Source organism: Uloborus diversus, chromosome 4 (assembly GCF_026930045.1).
Source record: "Uloborus diversus isolate 005 chromosome 4, Udiv.v.3.1, whole genome shotgun sequence".
NCBI classification, from domain to species: Eukaryota; Metazoa; Arthropoda; class Arachnida; order Araneae; family Uloboridae; genus Uloborus; species Uloborus diversus.
In genome coordinates, this window is record NC_072734.1 from 188,955,380 (window position 1) to 188,976,852 (window position 21,473).

The following is a 21,473-nucleotide window of genomic DNA, read 5'->3' on the forward strand; positions in this document are numbered from 1 at the left end:
AAAGACCACTAAAAGCAAAAATCAAAGTTTTTTTCTCGTCGTCATCTTCAAACAATGGTGACGCCTTTGCAATTGTTTAGAAACACGCAGAACCACTTCTATACAGAGTGTTCCGTTTTAACCTGCAAGACCTTTATTTTCGCAACCGTTGGTCCTAGATGCACACTTCCAATTGCAAAAATGTTCAAATTCAGATGCAGGGTTAAGATATTGAAAGTTTGAAGCGAAAATAAAAATGAGTCAAAAATACAAAATGTAACTTTTTATACGAGCCCTAGGTCCTCTAACTAATATTTAGAGAAATTATCTCCATTAAAAACTGTTATTTACACAAAAAACTCGACATTTGTGCAACCAAAACTAAAGGAGATTCCAGTTCAAAATTTTAAGGGACCATACAGAAGATGCGATTGGAATTTATCGCCCTTTCAGCAGAATGACAGGTCGTCATTGAAAGCAAAACAAGGTATTTATATTTTTCATTGCTATTAAAAAAATAAATGCAAATATTAAGCCATGATACGCAAAAACACACTACAAAACCTTGAAAAATTTTAAAACTACTCTAAGCACACATATAATTAAACACTAGTTAACCGTTATATTTCCCCCCAAAAGGTGTTATTGACGGCGAGTGTAAAGTGGTGTAAGTCACAAAACGCTGCGTTTCAATCTCGGTGAATATTGGTCGTACTAATTTCAACCTTTTTGTATTGTAATTATTTTTCAATGGAGATTATTTCCCTAAACATAAGTTAGGGGATCTGGGGCCCGTATGAAAAGTTACATTTTGTATATTCGACATATTTTTATTGTCATTTCAAACTTTCAATATCTTATCACTGCATCTGATTTTGAACATGTTTACAGTTGGAAGTATACATCTAGGACTAACAGATGTGAAAATAAAAGTCTTACTGGTTAAAACGGAACGCCCTGTATATTCACTCACTAACAGTTTATCTACAAAAAATAACTCAGGGGTCGTAACATAGTTCGTTAGCCTTTACCTCATGTTTCCTTTTACTGAACTGACCCTACTTAATTTATCCAGTTTCGTAGAGCATGAATATTGTAACATTGATACCAGTTAACATGCAGCCAAAATCTTGAGTAGACGTTAAATCCCGGTTATCACTTATTTGCCATTTCAACTGCGCTTGCGCGCGGACTTAGTTTTTTGGACTTTCTGTTTTAAGATTTTGTGTTGCTTGTTTATATTTATGCTGAGCTAGAGCCCCAACAAATTAATGAATGCGATTAGAATATTTTCACAGCGATTTCGTGATATATTATATGAAACTACGGATATGAATACCTGATAATATTTATAACGTAAAGGGGAAAATGACACTTCAATATTTATTGGTTTGAAATTATTTACTTAACGTAAACGTAAAACACATTGTGTACTTCAAAAACGATTGGAACATGAGTACAGATGTCCGTCTTTTGCGGATATTTTACGTTAGGCGTAAACAGCAGTATTATACATTTTTATTTAGGTTGATGGTTTGGCTTTGTATTAGAAGTGACGCTGCAATTCTAGTACGCTCTTCTGAGGTTGAAAATTTGGCCCTGAAAAGGGCCTTTGATAGGAAAATCAGACTCCGAATCCAATAATAATTCCGACTCAAAACTCAATCTTTACTGAGACCTAAAAACTAAATCAGACAAAGCTTTGTAATTTCTAATTTTTATCTGTTGCCATCTCATATTTATTCACAAATTTAAAGTTTTTGTAATTAATTTTAGCAAGATTTTTGAAATCAGCTAAGTCCGCGCGCAAGCGCAGTTGAAATGGCAAATTTGTGATAACCGGGATTTTACGTCGAGTAAAATCTTGGCTTTCGTTACCTTGGAAACCGATTTTAAATTTAAAGTAAACATTGTTCATTGCAGCTACAGAGGGCACCAACATTACGTACGGCATTGAAATGGAAATGCTCGAAGGAGGGCTTCTCAAGAGGAGTGTTTTTGACGTGAATATTGAATCTGCTGAAGGAATGTCGAACCTTCTTACAGTTAAGTGACAACTTGACCTCCTTTAAGATTATTCTTCCTCTAATTGGTTATCTCAATGTACTAAGTAGTTCATTACTAGTCACCTCAGAGCAACAGTAAGATATCTAATCCCAGAAATAACTCTATAATATCTTACACGAAATACACCGCCAGCTCATTCATTCCATCCGAGGACTGCAGTTTCGTGTTTATTAGCACTCCCCATAGGCATAAATAAGAAAATTATTAAACGAAGCGATGTAAATGAAATAATTAATAAATGAATAAGTAAGTGATTTGACAACAGATTGAACGAGTAAATGAAATGAACTACTTTACCTTGCCCCGTATGCACATGACTAACTGTACAAAATATTTAAAATACAAATAAGCATAATATTTAACAAATAAATGCCGCGCTGAATATTAGTAGGTGTCATTAATATTTAAAATTTTTATAATAAAACTTTATCATTTAGTAATAAAAAAAATAATTTTTGACTTGCAACAAAATATTACACTACGAGTATCAATTTTTGAAAATTGCTTGTATTGCTATATTCTTTGAGTTTCAGAGGTGATTTTTTCTTGACTGGAATATAGACACTACTACATTTGTTACTACATAGTTAAAATATTACTATTATATATATATATATATATATATATATATATATATATATATATATATATATATATATATATATATATATATATATATATGTATATATATCTGCTGCAAAAAGCAGAGTAAATATTTCACTATGTCACTTTGCCCCAAATTCCTCACTACACAAGGATTTTCATATTTCTATGTAAAAAAAAAAAAAAAAAACAATGTTTATTAGGATTTTCTAATAGTACGGAAACTATTCGGCAGATTTCCCTCAAAATTTTAACTAAATCTTTTACTTTCAAAAGTATTTAGACACTGAATATAATCAGTTGATTTTAGTTACTGCTTTTACCGTCAGTTGAAAAGTGGATTTTCTATTATTCCGTTTCAACCACTGTTCACCTCTGAGAAATTCAGCTATGGCCTTCACCAAGTCCATTTTTTTCAAGGGAGAGCAATCAGTAAGAAGAACAGTTAGGCCCAGAGTTGGGCTACCATTGCAACCGTTTATTGGCGAGAAAATCCTGTACCGCTTGCTACTTCTTACCTGAATCATATTTTTCGCCAAATGGGCCATAACACTGCAAACTAAATCCGCAAGTTCTTAAGCCGTTTTTCCTCTCCCCTACTTCAACAAATGGAATCGTTTAATCGGTCGGGCGGCGAAACTCAACTTATCAGATGTGGACAGTACCGATAAAACTGTACGCCAGCTGTGTTAGTATTGCTGCTGAATAGGGTGCAGTACATTACTACACTTTCAACAGAAAAATTATCAATACTTTCTTCGAGGCATCACAAACAAAACGAAGTCATCAATAATTACTTGAAAGTACAATTTTAGCTGAAAATATGGCGGATGTAAATCTTGTCAAATATCAACATTTACAGGGTGACAAGGAATAACTTGGACACACATGATGCATCATAGTTTTAATGCTAATGAAAATATTAACCACCAAACTTCATAATAAATATGAAAATATATTATTTCGTCTAATATATTTTTAATTTTTTAAAGTGGCTACCTTTAGCCTTAATATAGAGCTTTAAACGTGTCCCAAAATTTTCAGCTATGAGCCGCAACTGAACTACTGATATTTTATCCCATTCTTGCATAAGGATTTCTTTAGGGATGCCAAAGATTTATGAGGTTTAGTTACACACCCTTGTCTCCAAGACCTTCTTGCATTTTTAACGGTGTTAACGAGCCCTATAGGGGTGGGATATGTGCAAGTGGAAAAACACCACTTGTTTTTGTTGACTAAGGGATAATGATTAATCAAGAAACATATCCAAAGTTATTTTGGAAGATGTTGTCTTACCTTGGTCACAAAAGTTCTTCAGAAAGATAAGATGGATTTTCCATCAGGACTCTGCACCTGCACACAGATATAACGGCACAGAAGATTGGTGCAAGACACATTTTACGGACTTCATTGGAGCTCAAGAAGGTCCATCGTATTCCCCAGATTTGAACCCATTGGATTATTCTATTTAGTTCATCTTGAAGACAAGGATGTGTGTTAAACATCAGGAGGTTTATGAGTCAGGAGGTTATGAAAGTTTTATGAGGATGTGTGCCTCATAAAACTTTGGCATCCTTATGCAAGGAGGATAACATATCAATAAGTGAGTTGCGACCTTTAATGTTTAAAGCTCTGTAAAGACTAAAGGTAGCCACTTTAAAAATTTTAATATACACTTTATGACCAAACGTAATGGGACACTTTCAAAAATTCCCACTTTTACGGATTTCTCGAGAAATAAAAGACTAATTGCTCTGTAGTTTTTTTTCACATGAAAAGTATACTCTAGCTGTCATTTTCCAATAACAATTATAAGTCTGCTATTTATTTAGGGGCCAGAAACAAATTGAGGAAACAAAAAATGGTTTTTGATCATTTTTCATTGTAAATAGCTGGGAATAAGCTATAAATTTCAGAAACAAGTTAAAAATCTATCAAAAATTTATTTTTATATTTTCGGTGAAAGTATCTCTTATACTCACAAGGATATAAGCATTTCTTTCAAAAAGGCACATTTTTTTGAAGGTTTTCGGCTCATATTACGCAGAGTTTTTCGTCAAACATTACTAAACTTTCAGAATATTTGACAGCATATTAGACAAACACAGTAATAAAATTTGAAGTTAAAATATTGAAAATTTCATGAAATTTGAACGTTTAAAGCAATTTTTCACTGCGAATGCGCGAAGTATAGCAATTTACGACGTTTATAATCCAAAACTCAGATATCCTCAATATCTTTAAAATGAAAAAAGTTATCAGCGTTCTAATGAGCCGAATTTCTATAATTCTTGGATGGGTGACGAATAAGGGGTCGTTCGCAAACTGTCAACGCTTTCCAACTATCGTTGCAGAGTGATTCATGATAAGAACGGATTATTTGCGAACGATCCCTTACGATTCGTTGTCTAGCAAGAATTATTAAAATTCGGCGCATTAGATCGCTGATTATGATTAGATTTTAGAGATATCAAGGTGGAATTTTTTTATGGGATGTAGGATATATCTGGGCTTTCGATTATTAAAGTTATAATTTGCTATCTTTCGCGCATGCGCAGTGAAAAGTTGATGGCTTTAAACGTTCATATTTAATTGAATTGTCAATATTTTAACTTCAAATTTTATTACTGTGTTTGTCTAATATGCTGTCAAATATTCTGAAAGTTTAGTACCGTTTGACGGAAAACTCTGCGTGATATGAGTCGAAATTCCTTCAAAACACATTTGCATTTTTGAAAGAAATGTTTATATCTCCGTGGGCATAAGAGATACTTTCACGAAAATATAAAAACAAATTCTAAATAGGTTTTTAACTTATTTCTGAAATTTATAGCTTATTCCCAGCTATTTACAATGAAAAATGATCAAAAATCTTTTTTTACTTTTTCAATTTGTTGCTCGTCCCCCTAAATGAATGGTAGACTTAATTTTTGTTGGAAAATGACGGTTGGAGTATACCTTTTGTGTGAAAAAAATTACAGAGCAATTAGTCTTTTATTTCTCGAGAAATCCGTAAAATGTGAATTTTTGAAAGTGTCTCAATACTTTTAGTCATATAGTGTATTAGACGAAACAATGTACAGTGAAATTCCGTTACAAGGAATACCAATACAACAAAATTTCCGTTTCAACAAACTAAATTTTCAGTCCTATATAACAGCCATTACATTATTTGAATTCCATTACAACGAAATTCCCGTTACAACGAACAAAATTTGCGGTCCCTTGAAATTCGTTGTAACGGGATTTCACTGTATTCATATTCATTTTGAAACTTAGCCGTAATATTTCCGTTAGCATTAAAATTATAATGTATCATGTTTGTCCAAGTTATTTTTTAGCACCCTATAATATACGCTACCGGTAAAATAATAAGTCTCTCTACTTTAATGTGTTTACATAAACATTTTCTAGGTAGGCATGTTTGCAGAAGGGCTCGCTTCATTTGCAGGTAGCTCTTCGGATGACGATAGCGATCAAAGTCCGTCCGCTGGTATGGAACTAACTTTGCTTGGATCTTCGCTTCGACCGTACATCTTCTTCAGTAGTACTTCAGAGCTAATGAGCCATGCTTGGTCTGGTACAGCAAGTGAACCAACGCCAGCGTTGCAGGTAATATTACGCTTTAACCAAATATTGAGGTTTTTCACATTTTAAATCTTTAAATGCCGCGGGAATGCCGCGTAAATCGAAACCGCGTAAACTGAGACCTAATACTAGTGTTAAAATAGGGGTTTGGTTCCATAGATAAAAAATACTTCATTTTAGTGATGACTAATTGTGTAATAAGTTTAATGTGTACTTATATCGACTTTTATGCACAACATGCATAAAGAAAACATAAATTACTTTCGTGTTCTGTAAAAAGGAGCTCGCTATGATAGTCTTTTGGCAGTCATTAAAATTTTTTCTCTGTAATTCTTTGCCGAGCATTAGCGCATCGATGATCACAAAGATCATTTCTATTATCTAGGAATAGCTCAAAATTATCAATGTGTACGTTTTTGGTTGTGCGTCACCGCCGTCGGTATCCTGGTTGGTTTTGTCCTTTTTCACTCCTAAAAGCTCTTCCCCCAGTGAGTTCTGAACGGTGTGAGTTAAATAAATTTTCTTCTGGAAAGAGCTCTAGAACCAATCGCATAAAATGTCTCCAGTGGCCTAAGCTCGATTATTAGCACGCCAAAATGCAGTTAATTACGCGTAATCTGAAATCTTTAGGAGTTTGGTTTTCGAAAGAGGGGAGAATTTTATCTGTTTGCATTGCCACATCCGTGTAAAATTGGAACTCATCCGCGTAAAATAGAATAAAGGTGTCAAATCTTAAACCGCGTATAATCGAAACTGCGTAAAATAAACCCGCGTAAAACGAGGGTCTACTGTAATTGGTAAAAAAAAATGTTTATTCTATAACCAATTTTATCAAAGGTGGTTTGCTTGTGTTTCTTTCGTACGGAACTTGGATATTTGAAATTTTGATGACCTTTAAATCTAACCACAGTTTAATTCGTTATCTTTGATAGCTAACGGGTCTAAGGAAAAACGGAAAAACTTGTTTTTTCTTTTCTTTCCTTTTTTTTTAACTGATTATTTATCCGTTCTTGTTTTAATTTAAAAAATAAAGTAAAATATGTTCTGAGCCTTGGAACTCGCTTCCATTTTTTGAAAAGTTTTATTAATAGCGTTATCTTTATATCTATCTATTATCTTACCGAAAAGGCTTTAATTTTACCTGTAGACGACAATGAATAATATTTTCAACTGTTCAAAATACATTAAAAGTGGTATCACGAGAACTATATTTTGCTTCTGTTCTACGTCAGAAGTAATATGTGGTGATAGCAAATTCTTTTGAGTTGCTTAAAATGTCTAAAAATAATACCAAAATATATTTTTTCCTGTATATGTTCAACGTCAGAAGTAGTATGTTCTACGTCATTTCTTTTTCGTATTTATTCTATGCCATCTCTTTTTTGTACATACCATCAGAAACAATGCTACAGGTCAAAAGACCGAATATATAACAAAAAAAAAAAAAATCTTTCTATGCGAAATCTTATTCCCCAGGTTTCTAGATGTGCGACTCAAGGTTTTTTTCCCAGCTAACATTTTGCTACCAAATTATGCTACTAAGTGAGATGAATTAATTCGCTTGGATAATCCAAACACAGACACAATTTTTCTTTATAATAAGTAGAAGTGGAAGATAGGTGTGACACATTATATTCATTTAGTTTGTAAAACTCTTTGCTTATTCAGTAAGTTACCGCCCTATAGCCAGGGCTAAGGCAGAAATACATGAAATACACCGCCAGCTCAGTCAATTCCAGTCGAGGACTGCAGTTTCGTGCTTATTCTTCAGCCTAGCATAGGATTGCCTGAGCTGCAGGTGGAAAACCTCATAAGGAAACCAAGAGTGCCAAACAAACTGGTAGCTAATTCAGAATTAGCACTGACCAGATGAGTGACCGAAGCTTACTGAATATACCTGCCTTGTCTTCAATATTCGAGTTGAACCGAACCATTGCTTTGGTCACTCGTCTGGTCAGTGCTAATTCTGAATTAGCTACCAGTTTGGCACTCTTGGCTTCCTTCAGAGGTTTTCCATCTTCAGCTCAGTCACTTTCCTATGCCGGGCCGATGAGTGCTAATAAGCACGAAACTGCAGTCATCGGCTGGAATTGACTGAGCTGGCGGTGTATTTCATGTATCTCTGCTTATTATTGATATTTTTAACGCATGCTTTTACGCCCGAAAAGGTGTTTTAGGATAAAAATATGTCTGCGTAGTAGCTTTTAACACCGATTAAAACAAAGCGTAATTGTTTATCGTGAACAACCATTCATTATTTAACTCCAATGAGGCATTTCAAGCCTCAAAAGTAGTCAGCATACTATTTTGTTCTGATGGGCTTTGTTAATTGTTTCGGTAGAAACAAAGTACTAATGTCTGCTTTGCTCGATGAAGTAGCTTTTCATTATTGTTGGAAGCGAAAAGCAATCCAGGGTAAAGAATCGCAATACTTCATGTTCTGTTCTTTTGTAGTAGCAGAATGAATTACGTTATATTTGATAAGAAATGCAAAGACTAACAGAAACAGTTGAACAACTGTAAAGGCGATTGCTAATTTTAAAAATTACACTCAACGCATGCTACTAATGAATGAAAAATAAGTGTAAATTTATTCGAAAAATTGTTTATAAAATAATGCGTCTGTTTGGGAGTATTCAAAAAAGTATTTAAACTGCAGAAAAGTAGAATTAATGTAAAGAAGGAAACACTGTGAATTAAATGAAAAAGTGCTAAGTTTTCATATGATTTCAACAAAAAATTACTCGCCGTTACATACATACTCGCCCACATAATCATAAAACCGTATAAAAACTCATCATGGAAACCATAACCTTGACAAAATAAATGAATAAATAAACAACGTTGAAATAATACTATTTCTGAAAAATGAAAAAAAAAAAAAAACCTGCGTATATGCACGTTGCATGTTGAGACTTCTTAAATTCACATTTTTTGTAGTCAGATTTTAGTGACACACATATTACGTCAACATGGAATACGAGATTTTTTTTATTGGTAACTGTATGATTTTTATTCTAACTGTTCATCCATTATGCACCATCTATCAAAATTTCACATTTTGACTCAGAGTCGACAAATTTCTGATTTTGAGTCATTAATTTGCAATGGAAATTTGTAGGACTTTGTGACGAAGACATATTTTTCTAGCGCCAGTCAAGTACTCACGAGCTTGGTGCGTACCCGATCACTCTATTTCCCCCAAGACGAAATTTCATTGCATTTTATATAGAAAATGTGCTATAAAGTGCTTAGAAACTCAAATGTTACACAATTGTTTGGATATTTTTAAGACCTTGAGGCGTATACGCAGAGCAAAATTAAAAATTTTACAACGACAATATTTTGGGTTACGTAAAATTTCTTTTGACTTCCAACTCAGTTTATCTTTTCTTTGAAAAATTCCTTTACCTTTCCGAAGTTAAAGATGGAACCGAAACTGAAAGTTAGTTAAGAGTTAAAATCCCTGTGAACAAGTGATGACTGTACTTTTCTTTTAATTTGTGAAGTAGGGGAGCATTTTTGAACACTTTTTGTTGATTAGTTGCTACCGACGTTACCACTTCCGAGAGACTTCCGTGGTTATTGTAGTTCTATTTAATACTAAGGCAGGTGAAAAAAATCATAAAGCGGCAATGATAACGACAGATGTGCAGAGTATCAAGCTGCCCAAGTAGCTCGCACGGTGAGGAGATAGTTGTCCAACGATGGCTAACGGCTAAAACCGGTGGAGAATGGTGGGTTGGCAACGAACGATGGCCCTACAGTTTCTGGGCATTGTTAAGCCAACCGTGAATATTTTGATGGGCCATCGTTTTGAAATTGTAAGGCACTGTAACACATCGTTGGCCCTTCGTTGGCAAATGGTTAGTTGGAAAACTGTTGATGAGCATTTTTCGGAAAACAGTAAGGCAAGGAAGAGACAGTAAGACAGTTCAAAGCATATATTAAATACTATCTGTCTTTCACGAGAAAAGCTCCCGCCGTCAAGTCTAAGTCCGTCTACTGCCATATAAACGGACTTCGTTCATTTTCTGCAAGGGTTAGCAGGAAGGATTTTTGGCGCCATTTCGCCACTCGTCTGCTCGCCTTTGCGCGGGTGTACGGGTTTTTCCAACGTTAAGCTTCCCTTGGAAAAAATGAGACACGCCTCATTACTATAGCAGTAGACAGGCGCAGACATTTCGGAGGTGGCTTTTCTCGTGATGGTCGGACAGTAACTTCTTTGGTACTGTACAAAAATAAAAATTCATAACAAGCAAGTATATTTGGATTTTTATGATTTTTTTTTTCACGAACCCGTTTTTTGCGCGCACCCTGTTATAACGAGCAAATATCGCGATCCCTTTTCGCTCATTTCAAGCGAGTTCGACTGTGCTGACTGTAAAATTGAAAAACTAATTCAACATTTTAATCACATAAAATTTACTGTTAATGATTTATGCATTCAAAGGCATTTTGTGTCATTTTCAGGGGATATTTCTTTTAAGTGACGATGAAAATGTGATAGTTTTGAGCAATGGTATGATTGTTCGGTTGGAGACACGAGCTGTTCTTTCCACAGATTTGTCTGCGTCCGTACAGATATCGCTTTGGAGTAGAAACTCACAGTCTCAAGTTAAAAATGCGTAAGTGAATTATATTAATAATAGTTTTAGGGTTTATTATCTTCCCCCAGCTTCTTGGATATTATTACTATTACCACTGCATGAACTTCGGAGGGAAAGATAAATCAAGATCTTTCTTTTAGCATTAAACATCAAGGTATTTTATTGCTTTTTTTCATATTTATTTTATGTTTTAATTGGTATTCAGATAGAATAAAACCTCACAAGTGACGGAAAATAATGGTAAAAATGTGCACTTAATTCTTCACAATTAAGATTGAATATTTTTACTTCAATTCCACGATGAATTATATAGGGAAGGGTGGCCTAAAGCGGGGTAGGTCTTCGTATGCCCCCCCCCCCATGGTGTGTTAGCGGCGATGAATACGTATGTCGTGTTTACCCGAACACTCCCGAGTTATTTTCAGTCCCAGCGAAGCAGCAGTGAAGCGGCATGGCGCAACAAGGCTTTAAAAAAATAAATAAATTTAAAAAAATGGTACATTTAAAAAAAGAATGAAGTTTTGTAACTTGTGATTAGTCGAAGACCAGCTTTTTTTTTTTATTGTCAATAATATTAACTTATTCTGACACTATCCACCTATAAACTACGATGGTCATTCCGTTGTTTTTTAATTATTAATTTAAGGTTATAATTATTGAAATAAAAAAAACGTGCCTTTGTGCAAAGCGAGTCGGGCAAAGTGGGTATAGGATTTAATCATATATTTATTTAAAATGTCTTGAATCGTGTGCTGACTTCGATTTTCTATTTCAATAGGATAAGTATAACTTTAAAAAGTTTTTTTTCAGGATGGAAATTAATTAGTCTATTAATTTAATCAGTTATTTCTTTATGTTTTATAAACAAATGTGCTGACTTTAAATTGGATAAGTACAACTGTTTTATATTTTCTTATGTAATGGCAGGTAGCTAGTCAACTATTCTAGTCCCTCGGACGTTTTGGACCTGGACGTTATGTCCATGGACGTTTTGGATCTGAACGTTATGTCCGGTTCCCATTTTAAATCATTTATAACTTCATATTTGATTGGCAAATGTATCAAATCAAAATTAGTTAAGCTTACCCGCTTTGGGCTCTCTGGTAGGGCAAAACGGGTTTTTCAAAAGTTTGTAAAGTTGGATAATAAATAAATATTGGGTTTGAAATAATACAAAAAACACTGTTTATTTTGAAGTTCAAGAACCCTGCTAAGAAATAAAACCGAAATTGTTGCGATTAAAATCCAAAAACTATAATATTCGAGCGTTCTTCAAAAACTCACTCGCTTTTGACCATCCTCCCCTATATTTTTAAGTCACACTTTTGTCCCATATTTAGTATTTTTGGTTACCATACTCGTTAAAATGCTTTTTTTCGCAAGTGCTTGCGGAAGAAAAGATGCAGTATATGTAGAAACATATAAATAATTATTTTTGGCGCCAAAAGCACAATATTTTCAAACTAAAATGACCCTTAGGCAATTACACATATTTATTTTGAGCACAACTAAACGCCATATGAAAGACAATGGGAGGACAAATCGGTTAATTTTTGTCTTAAGTTGCACTAATTATTACTTTTTTATGCACTATACTTCAAGCTTACCGTATAAAGTATTCATCTAACAATGACTGTTTTATATTGTTTTTATAGGGGTGCCTTATTCGTCAGAAGTGTAGCGAAAATAGATTCTGGAGTGGCAAGCACAAGAGCAGGCTTCCAATTTACTGGGGATTCAGCCATTGACTTCAATACTGATTTGGATTTCTCCGATTCTCCCTTCAAAATGTGCCTCCAAATGAATCATCCAGACATTACCATCAGGTAAGATCATTTTAACCTTGTGATTTCAAAAGTAAGAGTTTCTCAGGGATTTTTACATGCAGAAATTTTTCTCGGCGTCTCACAGTAACAAGAAGTTTCGGTCAGAACTAAACGAGCTTTTCAACAAGAGAGAACTAAACATCGGTTTTCTAGCATTTAATCTATATTCTTTTAATTAGCCAAGATTGAAAATTATGTCAACTTCACCTGTTCAACATTTGAAACTGTTTTCCTAAAAATAAACGCTGTTTATCATTTGAAAAAAAAAAAAAAAAAGAAAACTGATGAAATAGATACGTAACAAATAAATAAACAAACAAGCGAAGTAGCATCACCTATAAGTAATGCAAAAGCAACTAATGTCTATCCACAAAATATTCTTTAATCGTTTTCAAAAAATAATTAAGCAAAGAAATAAAAAAGAAGAAGAAAATTAAAAGTATTTAATACGAAAAGTACATCAAAACAAATACATTTTATCAAAAAAAAAAAAAAAAAAAGGTTGTTGTTACTCTTTTATCTAAAAATACAACGCCTCGGATTTTACTTTTCCTTCGTTACCAAAAAACTAAAAAAAAAAACGAAAGAAAATAAACTTTAGAAAATAAAAAAATAAATAAGGAAAAACGTCTCTGAAATAAATAATCTATATATATAAAAATGGAGTTTGGTAAATTTGTTCCCTAAGATCTCAGAAACTACCCGGCAGATTTGGCTGAAACTTTCACCGTTTGTTCAGTTTGGTGCTGGGAAGGTTTATAGACCAGTTCGAAAAAAATCCGATGGATAGTTCCCTTTTTATTTCAATTTTAGTCCCAATTTTCGCATAAATGCCCCAATATGGGGCTGGAAAAAAACGTGCACATATTAACATTATATGTCCATCGAAAGTGCCAATTTTTCTGCTGAAGATAGCATCTGTTCGAAGTTTCTAAGTTGTATAAAAAACAAGTTATGAGCTTTTTTGTTCCCTGTTCGAAGGCTTTCATCAACCCAAGCCATTATTTAGTGTGTCATCTCAACTCCCAAGAATTGTTGTATTGTTGAATATTTTTGCGTTTCGTCTGACTTTTTGAGGTTTTTCTCAAGTCAAATCTTAAAGTAACGTTTTTCCACAAGATTGGCTAAAAATAAATGGATTTGGCTGATCCGCTACTTTTAAACGGAACTTATGTAATTAATGGTTTATTATTATTATTTATGCTGATTGGACACTTGCTCACTATATCCAACCAACCAGCAGAAATGTCGCCAGATTTTTTTCAGAAAGATTTCAGTAGCTGATGCATTTGGCAGTTTTTTCCACTGTCGCTGTTTTTGAGCCCAAAGTCTACGTAATAATGTTTCTCAGCTTTCACCATATAAACAAAATATCGCCAATCAAAGATACTTAAAAAAAAAATACTGTGTAAAATAATTCAACAACTAAATTAGGCAAATCCATAAACCGCACAAAAACTTCCATTAATTTTTCTTTTTGCACGATTTCAAACAATCGCCAAATTTTACTACTTATTTTGGAAACATTTCGGATGTAACCGTTTAGCGCCATTTTATTTTGACCAAAAGTATCTCAGCATCTGGCAACAATATTTCTATAATAAAAATTAGTAAGGAGGGGGAGTATTATCGAAAGTGTCCCAAAATGATTCTCGCAAATTTGGTAAGATTTTAAACCGCACCAAGTGCCCACAAAAATTGAAATTTCCCAAAATAACTAAAGCAAGTGTAAGGGGAACACGGGCGGCTACATTTTTTAAAACAGTTCGTACATCAATAGCCATACAAGAGAAGGTTTTAGATTAAAAAAAAAGTACTAACAGTAAATCTTTTTAAATATGTAAAGTTCAATTTCATATTTCGGAAATTCTTCAAATTTGTATATGCTTAAATGTCGTGCTTTCGTTTCTAATTGAATACTATTTTGTTCTTTATACTTATTGCTATTTTAGTTTAATGAGTAAGGAAGAAGCTCGATTTTTAATCACGTCAAAAAGGTTTGTTTTAAATTCTTTCGCTTAAAACAGAAAGCATGGGCAAGTAACGATTGTTTCTCTTAATTATTACTGACCCAGGCAACGCCGGGTATTTTTGCTAGTTTTCATTTAAAAACAAAACCATTTGCTGCTCTCTCTAGCACATTCCGGAAGGAAAGTTCTGGCTGCGTTAGTGCTTTGTTCTAAGTTGAATATCGTTTAAATTTTCTCAGAACTACGAAAGTTGCACGCGTATTAACTTCGGGAAGAAAGCATTTTCAGATAAGGATTAAAGTAAAAAAATAGTTATATTTAAATTGAAGTAGTTTCTCCTGAATGATGTTTTTTAAACAGTGCGTGGTGGACCTATACAATTATGAAAAAGACTTTAACTTCAACCGAAATTCGAACTTTAACTCCGACTCAAAAAAATAATAACTTCAACTTCAATCACAACAGCGTGTGTGTCTACGTGTACTTCAGGCGGGCATGTGCAATAACTTTTCAAAAAAGGCACATGATACTAAAAATGTAACTCAAGACCAACTTATTGTAAATCAACCATTTATTGCAACCATGCATCATTAGTTTGTCATTAATTAAAAACTTCTTGTTTTGCTTTGATAATAAGTGGCTTCAAATGTGCAAGACTTTATAAACACCTTGTTCTACGCATAGTCTAAATAGCTAAAGTTGATATATATTGGCGTTCTAGAGGAGATATTTCTGTTAAATTAGTAAAAATAGACATTAAATATATTAACATAAATAAAATACGTTTTTTTAAGAGATAAATATTCTGTGACAACATTCTAAGATTAATATTTTTTTAATTTACTTTTAGGCATGATTTTCAGAGAAGTACGCAGATTACGGGCTCAAAGTTTCTGGTAAAAAGAACCAAGAAAAGAAAGAGGTTTATTCCAGGAAAATCTTTCGTTCTGTACCCAAGGAACAATGAACAGTGCAAAGAGATGAACTCTGAATAAAAGTGTGGTTTTTGTTTTGAACATCATCCTGTTTTGTAAATAAATCACCTGCATTTGAAAATTTTTAGTTGTTATTTAATTTCATAGCATGAGACATGAATTAAACAAAACAGAAAAAAATAATGAGGTGCAAGTAAGGTTTTTAAATAATTTTGAAATAAGTTAAACTTATTGCCATGCAATAAGTTATAAAAAGAAAAATAATATGATGGATAAAATTGTCAAAATAGCGTTTCTTTCTCCTTTTGTGTATTTTTTTTTTTTTCAGTCAACTCATTGATTTCTGAATATTACATATTTCTTAAACATGCATCAATGATCAAATGCTCCCAATTTTGTTACATAATATTTTTAGAAGACATTAATTGAAATAAAAATTTTTCTTCAATATACGTATATGATCATAATGCGTACAGTACTGGTCAGAATTATAAGGACAGCAGAAAAATGGCAAAGAAAAAAATTATTTCTGAACTAATTCAGTGAAATTTATACACAAAATGACTTGTTGAATGCAGAACATTTGAAATCACGAAATATAAATGTTTTGCCGTGATTAAAAAAAAAATGTCTTTGTTAAAACTGGACAAAATATAATGACAACGAGCACTAAAGGACCTGAAAAACACTTTGCACTAGTTAATCAGTAATGTCCCCCTTTTTTAAAATTTTAAAATCACTTTTATCAGTCCTGATGTCATAGAAGTTGAAGAACATTCTCAAAAATGTTTCGATGGAGAAAGTGAGTTTTTGCTTGTTTCGATATTGAATACCATTTATCTCACTTCGCGAGTCAGAATGCCCCACTAAGTTTCCCTTAAACTTTGATAGAACCTTTGTCCGACCGGTACAGTAATTTCACGAAATAAGCATAGGGTAATATTTTTGAGGTTTGAGAAACATGTAATTTGCCATTATCCTGCTGAAATAATAGTTTAAACTCGTAGTTAACGGTGAGTTTGGCTAAAAAAGTATTGCCAAGTGCATTAACATTACTTTCAGAATTCATTCTGCATAAAAAATAGTGGTATAGTTTCCGTCCGTTGCAAAACTTCCTTAGACCATTACTCAGTCGCCTCCTAATGTACGCTTTGAGATTTTATTTCCTTCACAGAGATCGTACCAGAAGTAGCACAAACCATCTAGTCCATCCTAATTAAAAAATTTCTGATCGAAAAACATTACATTATCCCACTTTTTACCCATAACAACGCATTTTTAGCTGGTAGCTAATATAGAATTAGCACTGACCAGACGAGTATTTCTGCCTTAGCCTTGGCTATGGGGCGGTAACTTACTGAAACTACATGTATTTAGATGACTGTCAATGTTTTTCTACTGATATCATGACCCTTAACTTTAATGATTCATTCTTCACCTATCCCCTTGCATGTACTTAATTAGATTTCTGTGCCTTGATCTTTTAATTTATCTGTAATATGATTATGATCAATATTTTTTGATCAACTTACGTATCAACAGAAGAAAGAAATCACATTCTCGTGTGTGAGTAGCAAAAGAAAAGATCCGTTGATGATTGAAGTATTGATATCAGTAGCTAAAAAATTTTTAGTACCATTTACCGAACTGCAAAAGATTTTACTGCAAATTTTAGCATAAACTGCACAATAATTTCACAGTAAAATATAATTTTTCAGGAAAAGTGGATGCTTGTACTTTTGTCGTAAAATCTTAAAATTTTAGCTTATTCTTTAGTAAAATGCGCAGTAATTTTACAATTACTTTAGATTTCACGGTCTTCACAGACAACGCAAGTTTCAGTGCATTTTACCGCAAAATCCTACTTCATTAAAATATTTACAGCAATGTTTACTGAAATGCAGTAGATTTTAAGGCGAATTCCATCGTAAAATCCGCAGCAAATTTTTAGAAAAATAGCAGTTTGAACGTAATAAGTGTAAGTGACAGAGATTCCAATGCTTTTTACTGTACATTTTCAAGAGTTTTAAAGAAACGAATTTCTTTTTTTTAACTGTCAAAAAATGAGGAAGAGGCTAGATTAAACTTTTTGTCAAACGATAGAACACTGGCAATGACACACGTCAAAAGTAACACAAAAAACAAAACCCCTAGCAGTTCAGATACACATGTGTCTTGGCATGTATGTCTCCCATCTGCCACACTCTGCGAAACCACAGAACAACGCGAGGCATCATCAAGGCTAAAAACCTCCTTCAAATAATATGAACAGAAGAAAAAAAAATTAAACGCTCGCGTGTGAGAAGAGAAAAAAAAGGCCCAAAAGACCCGTTGACGAGTGAAGTATTTATATCAGCAGCCAAACGCTCTCCTCGATTGGGCGAAATTCGTGCCAGCAGTTTCTTTTCATCTTCCTCAGCAAGAGAGAGAGAGAGAGAGTGTTGGACGGAGACGAGACATGACATCCCTTGCCTCCTTGGATGCTTCGGTTTATCAGCCGACGCAGTTGCTCAATTGGGTGTACCTGACCCTAGCTGACCAGCCCCAGTCCGCTGACCAGGTGGGAGACCCCTCTTCCTGCATGCGCATCCTATTTCCACACCGCTAATCTTTTAGGTTAGTCTTTTTTTTTGCGAAGTTGGTTTCAACTCTTCAATATTTTAAAATATATATATTTTTTCACGATTTGGAATTGTGCCGGAAGCGTATCCTGGTTTCTTTTGAAGTGAGCAATAATTCATTTCTTTTTCAGAAGCACTAATTCATAAAAAATTCAAACCGGATGGAAATAAATTATACCACAATTATTGCCCAAGCATATTAATCTTGTTTCAATTACTCATCATTTAGGCCCGTCTCATTTCATCATTCACTGAAAATGAATGGGTTGGTTTAAATTCAGGTTTTAACGTTTTGTATGATTGGTTGGGATAACTTCTTACAAATATAAATTTCTATGCGGCATCAAGATTGTTGTGTTAACACTGTATGCGAATAGAGCTTCCTTATCCTTGCTGACCAGCCCCAGACGTGGCTCCAAGGGAGGGGCAGGGGGGGCAATTGCCCCCCTGTCGGAAACGTCTTGCCCCCCCGTCGGGGAAAATTTAGTATTTCGTCGGGGAATCTGTTTGCTTTGGCGTTTATCGTAAATGATAAAAATTTTCTCATATATGAACTCGAAAATATATATATATATATATATATATATATATAAAGGAAACAAAAAATCAATCCCCTTTGAGGCAAGGTTAGCCCGAGTCCGTATAGCGTCGTCCAGATGGTGACAAAATATAGCTATTGCTTCGGGGGAAATGGTGTGTTTTGATCCTTGAAATTTCTGTTTGTCGATGCAGGGTGTCGATGAGCTGGTTTTGACCTCAGGGTGTCCACTTAGACTAAAAGAGTACCATCCCCGTCCCTGCAGAATGTAGTGGTGATTACCGGTCAGACCTAAGGCGTCGTCATCGGGTTACGAGACAAATACGTACCGAATGACAATAGCCAGGACGAGACGAGAGGGGAGGGGAGGGGGTTGTCATCGGAGAAAAAACATGCTTCGGAGATTTTTGCTTTTCTATTACATTCGCTAAACAGCTCTTCAGCAGCATGTCAAGTGTGCAGACGCAAACGCACTCATTGATTTGTTTTAGAGTACTTTATTTTCACTCAGAAGTTACAAGTAAGTTATTACTATAGTTATTTACAACTTTTCTGATTTTTGTTGGATTATTCTGCAACAAAACATATCGATGAGTAAACTATCCTTTTACCTCATACAAGGAAGTGTACTAAAGTAGATTTAATTTTTTAGTGTAATGATGTCTTGTCGGCAAATGCTAAATGCAGGAAAAAGATTCTTTGGACTAAAATAATAAAAGCAAAGATGTTTAACATTTTAAATACATTTTTCTCAAAAACTTATATTGATCTTGTTTGTAGGCTGCATAATAGTTTTGTTGGGAATGAAGAAGAAATGAGAATGATTTACTAAACATCGGGCTTGGCACAACCAAACAATCATTGGATTATTAAACGTCGGGTTGGTAATGCATCGGGTTTGGGTTCTTTTTGAGAAAAATGTCTGGGGGAGGGGGAGGGGCGAACCTTTTGGAAAAGGCAAAATTAAATAAATAAATAAATCATGTGTTAAAAGCAATTGAAAACATACATTTTGCTTCCAAATTTATTTTTTTCAGATGTTATCATGTAGTCGAAACTGATGTTTCTAACTTAAAGTAAAAGCTGCGCTTAGCCCAGACCGGACCAAGTCCAACTCAAAAGTCAACATTGCTCCTTCGAGATCGATCAAACCAACTTACAGACTGATACCAGACTCAATCTTGTTTAAGTTTTTTTTTTTTTTTTTGCAAGCTATATTCTCTTTTTTTAATACGCTTTTTTTCAAGTACTAAAATAGTGTAAAAAAGCAGTGCTGCGCAGTCAGAGTCGGACAGATTTTGGAGACAAAGAGTCTGAGTCGGGATTTGTAGGTTAAAAATTCCAAGAGTCGGAGTCATTTTCCCTCAATGCCTGTAACACTGCCAGTGATTGCGGGGTCGGGGTGAGAGTTGGAGTCGAACTGATTTTAAGGTAAAGGAGTCGGAGTTGAATTGTTTGTCGGTGAGTTGGAGGGGTGATTTAAAAACTAATTGTATCGAAAGCCAATGTGAGCAAGAAGCAATGAGTTGTCTTTTCGTTTCAGACGCTGTTTCTCTCTGTCGACAGCTGTCATTGGTTTTCCGAATCAAAAACAATTTTTACTGTGTATTATCTTAATTTTTAAAAGAGTTTATAACTTAAAAAAAAGTTTTGTTTGCCTATTTCTGTCCTGATATTTTTGTAGTTCCAACTACATCTTATAAGGCTTCAAAATGCAGAATTTTATATTTATTTTTCAAAATTTCCTCCGGGTAAGAAATCCCCGGGCTCCCTACAATTGGGAATATTTTGTACTCCACTTAAAAGGGAGTCATATGTGTCACTTTCTTGATAAGATTTCCCCGCTTAAGGTCAATCCAACACAGGACATCAGGAAAAACACATTAAAACACGATCAACAAAAATTAAAGTATTGCTGTATGTATCAGATGCCTCTCTCTCTCTCTCTCTTACACCACCGACTCGACTCCGCAGATTGCAAAAATGGTCCATGTAGATAAATTTTGTGGTAAGACTTTGAATTTACATTCCTCCCCCCCCCCCCCCTTAGTCTGGAAAGTGAATTAAAACTTAAAATTTGAAAGTATGACAGATTTCAACTGGCATGTTCAATAAAAAGTTTGAAACTAATGGTTATGCATTTTTAAATTATGAATGCTTCAAAAAATTTGAAAAATAAAAGATTTAGGTATTAGTTGATTGAAAAAAAAAATAAAAACCTTACACAAGATAAACTTTACTTTGATACTTAATAGGTTTGTTTTTTCGGCGTAATATCGTCGGCACTATGCTGAACTACCGAATGTGAAAATTGGCTCTTTTCAAGAGAGCCGAAACAATATTTTTGTCCACCAGATGCTTTAGTTATTTTCAATGTTTTGATTTTTATAAATAACATTAAGTGTAAATCTTATTGTTTGAAGTACAGTAAACTCTCGATTATCCACGAGCGGATTATCCGCGAAAGTCTCGGAAAAAGAAAAAAAATAGTTAACCTAATCCTTGTGGAGAAAAATTTTGTTCTTCAAATACACGGATCTGAAATCAATTCGACCCAGATTTTTTTTTTTCCCTTTCCCACGACAAGTGCTCCTTCTCAAAAAAACGTAAGAGTCGAAGCATTGTCATCAACTTCTCTTTGACACGTGTCTCAAGGTAAAGCGTTCAGCTGATTTCGGTAAAACACGTGTGTTTACTGATGGCCCCTAGTTTATCCCCTAAGGAGCGTACGACATT

The 21,473-nt window shown here is 34.1% G+C and overlaps 2 protein-coding genes across 3 annotated transcripts in view; both read left to right on the forward strand.

Moving 5' to 3' along the window:
• The first annotated feature begins 1,908 nt into the window (after positions 1–1,908).
• On the forward strand, positions 1,909–15,691 carry LOC129220055 (microsomal triglyceride transfer protein large subunit-like). Its single transcript, XM_054854395.1, has 5 exons — positions 1,909–2,024; positions 6,064–6,261; positions 10,711–10,865; positions 12,503–12,673; positions 15,494–15,691. Exons 1-5 carry the CDS (start codon positions 1,938–1,940, stop codon positions 15,636–15,638), a joined length of 756 nt encoding a protein of 251 aa, XP_054710370.1. The 5' UTR covers positions 1,909–1,937; the 3' UTR covers positions 15,639–15,691.
• A 2,317-nt stretch (positions 15,692–18,008) lies between these two features.
• The window catches only part of LOC129220056 (zinc finger CCHC domain-containing protein 24-like), a 35,736-nt gene continuing 32,271 nt past the window's right edge, over positions 18,009–21,473 (forward strand). For both annotated transcript variants that reach the window (XM_054854397.1, XM_054854396.1), the window contains exon 1: positions 18,009–18,138. In XM_054854397.1, coding sequence (XP_054710372.1) covers positions 18,037–18,138 — 102 coding nt within the window. In that variant the 5' untranslated portion in view covers positions 18,009–18,036. The remainder of the gene's footprint in view (positions 18,139–21,473) is intronic.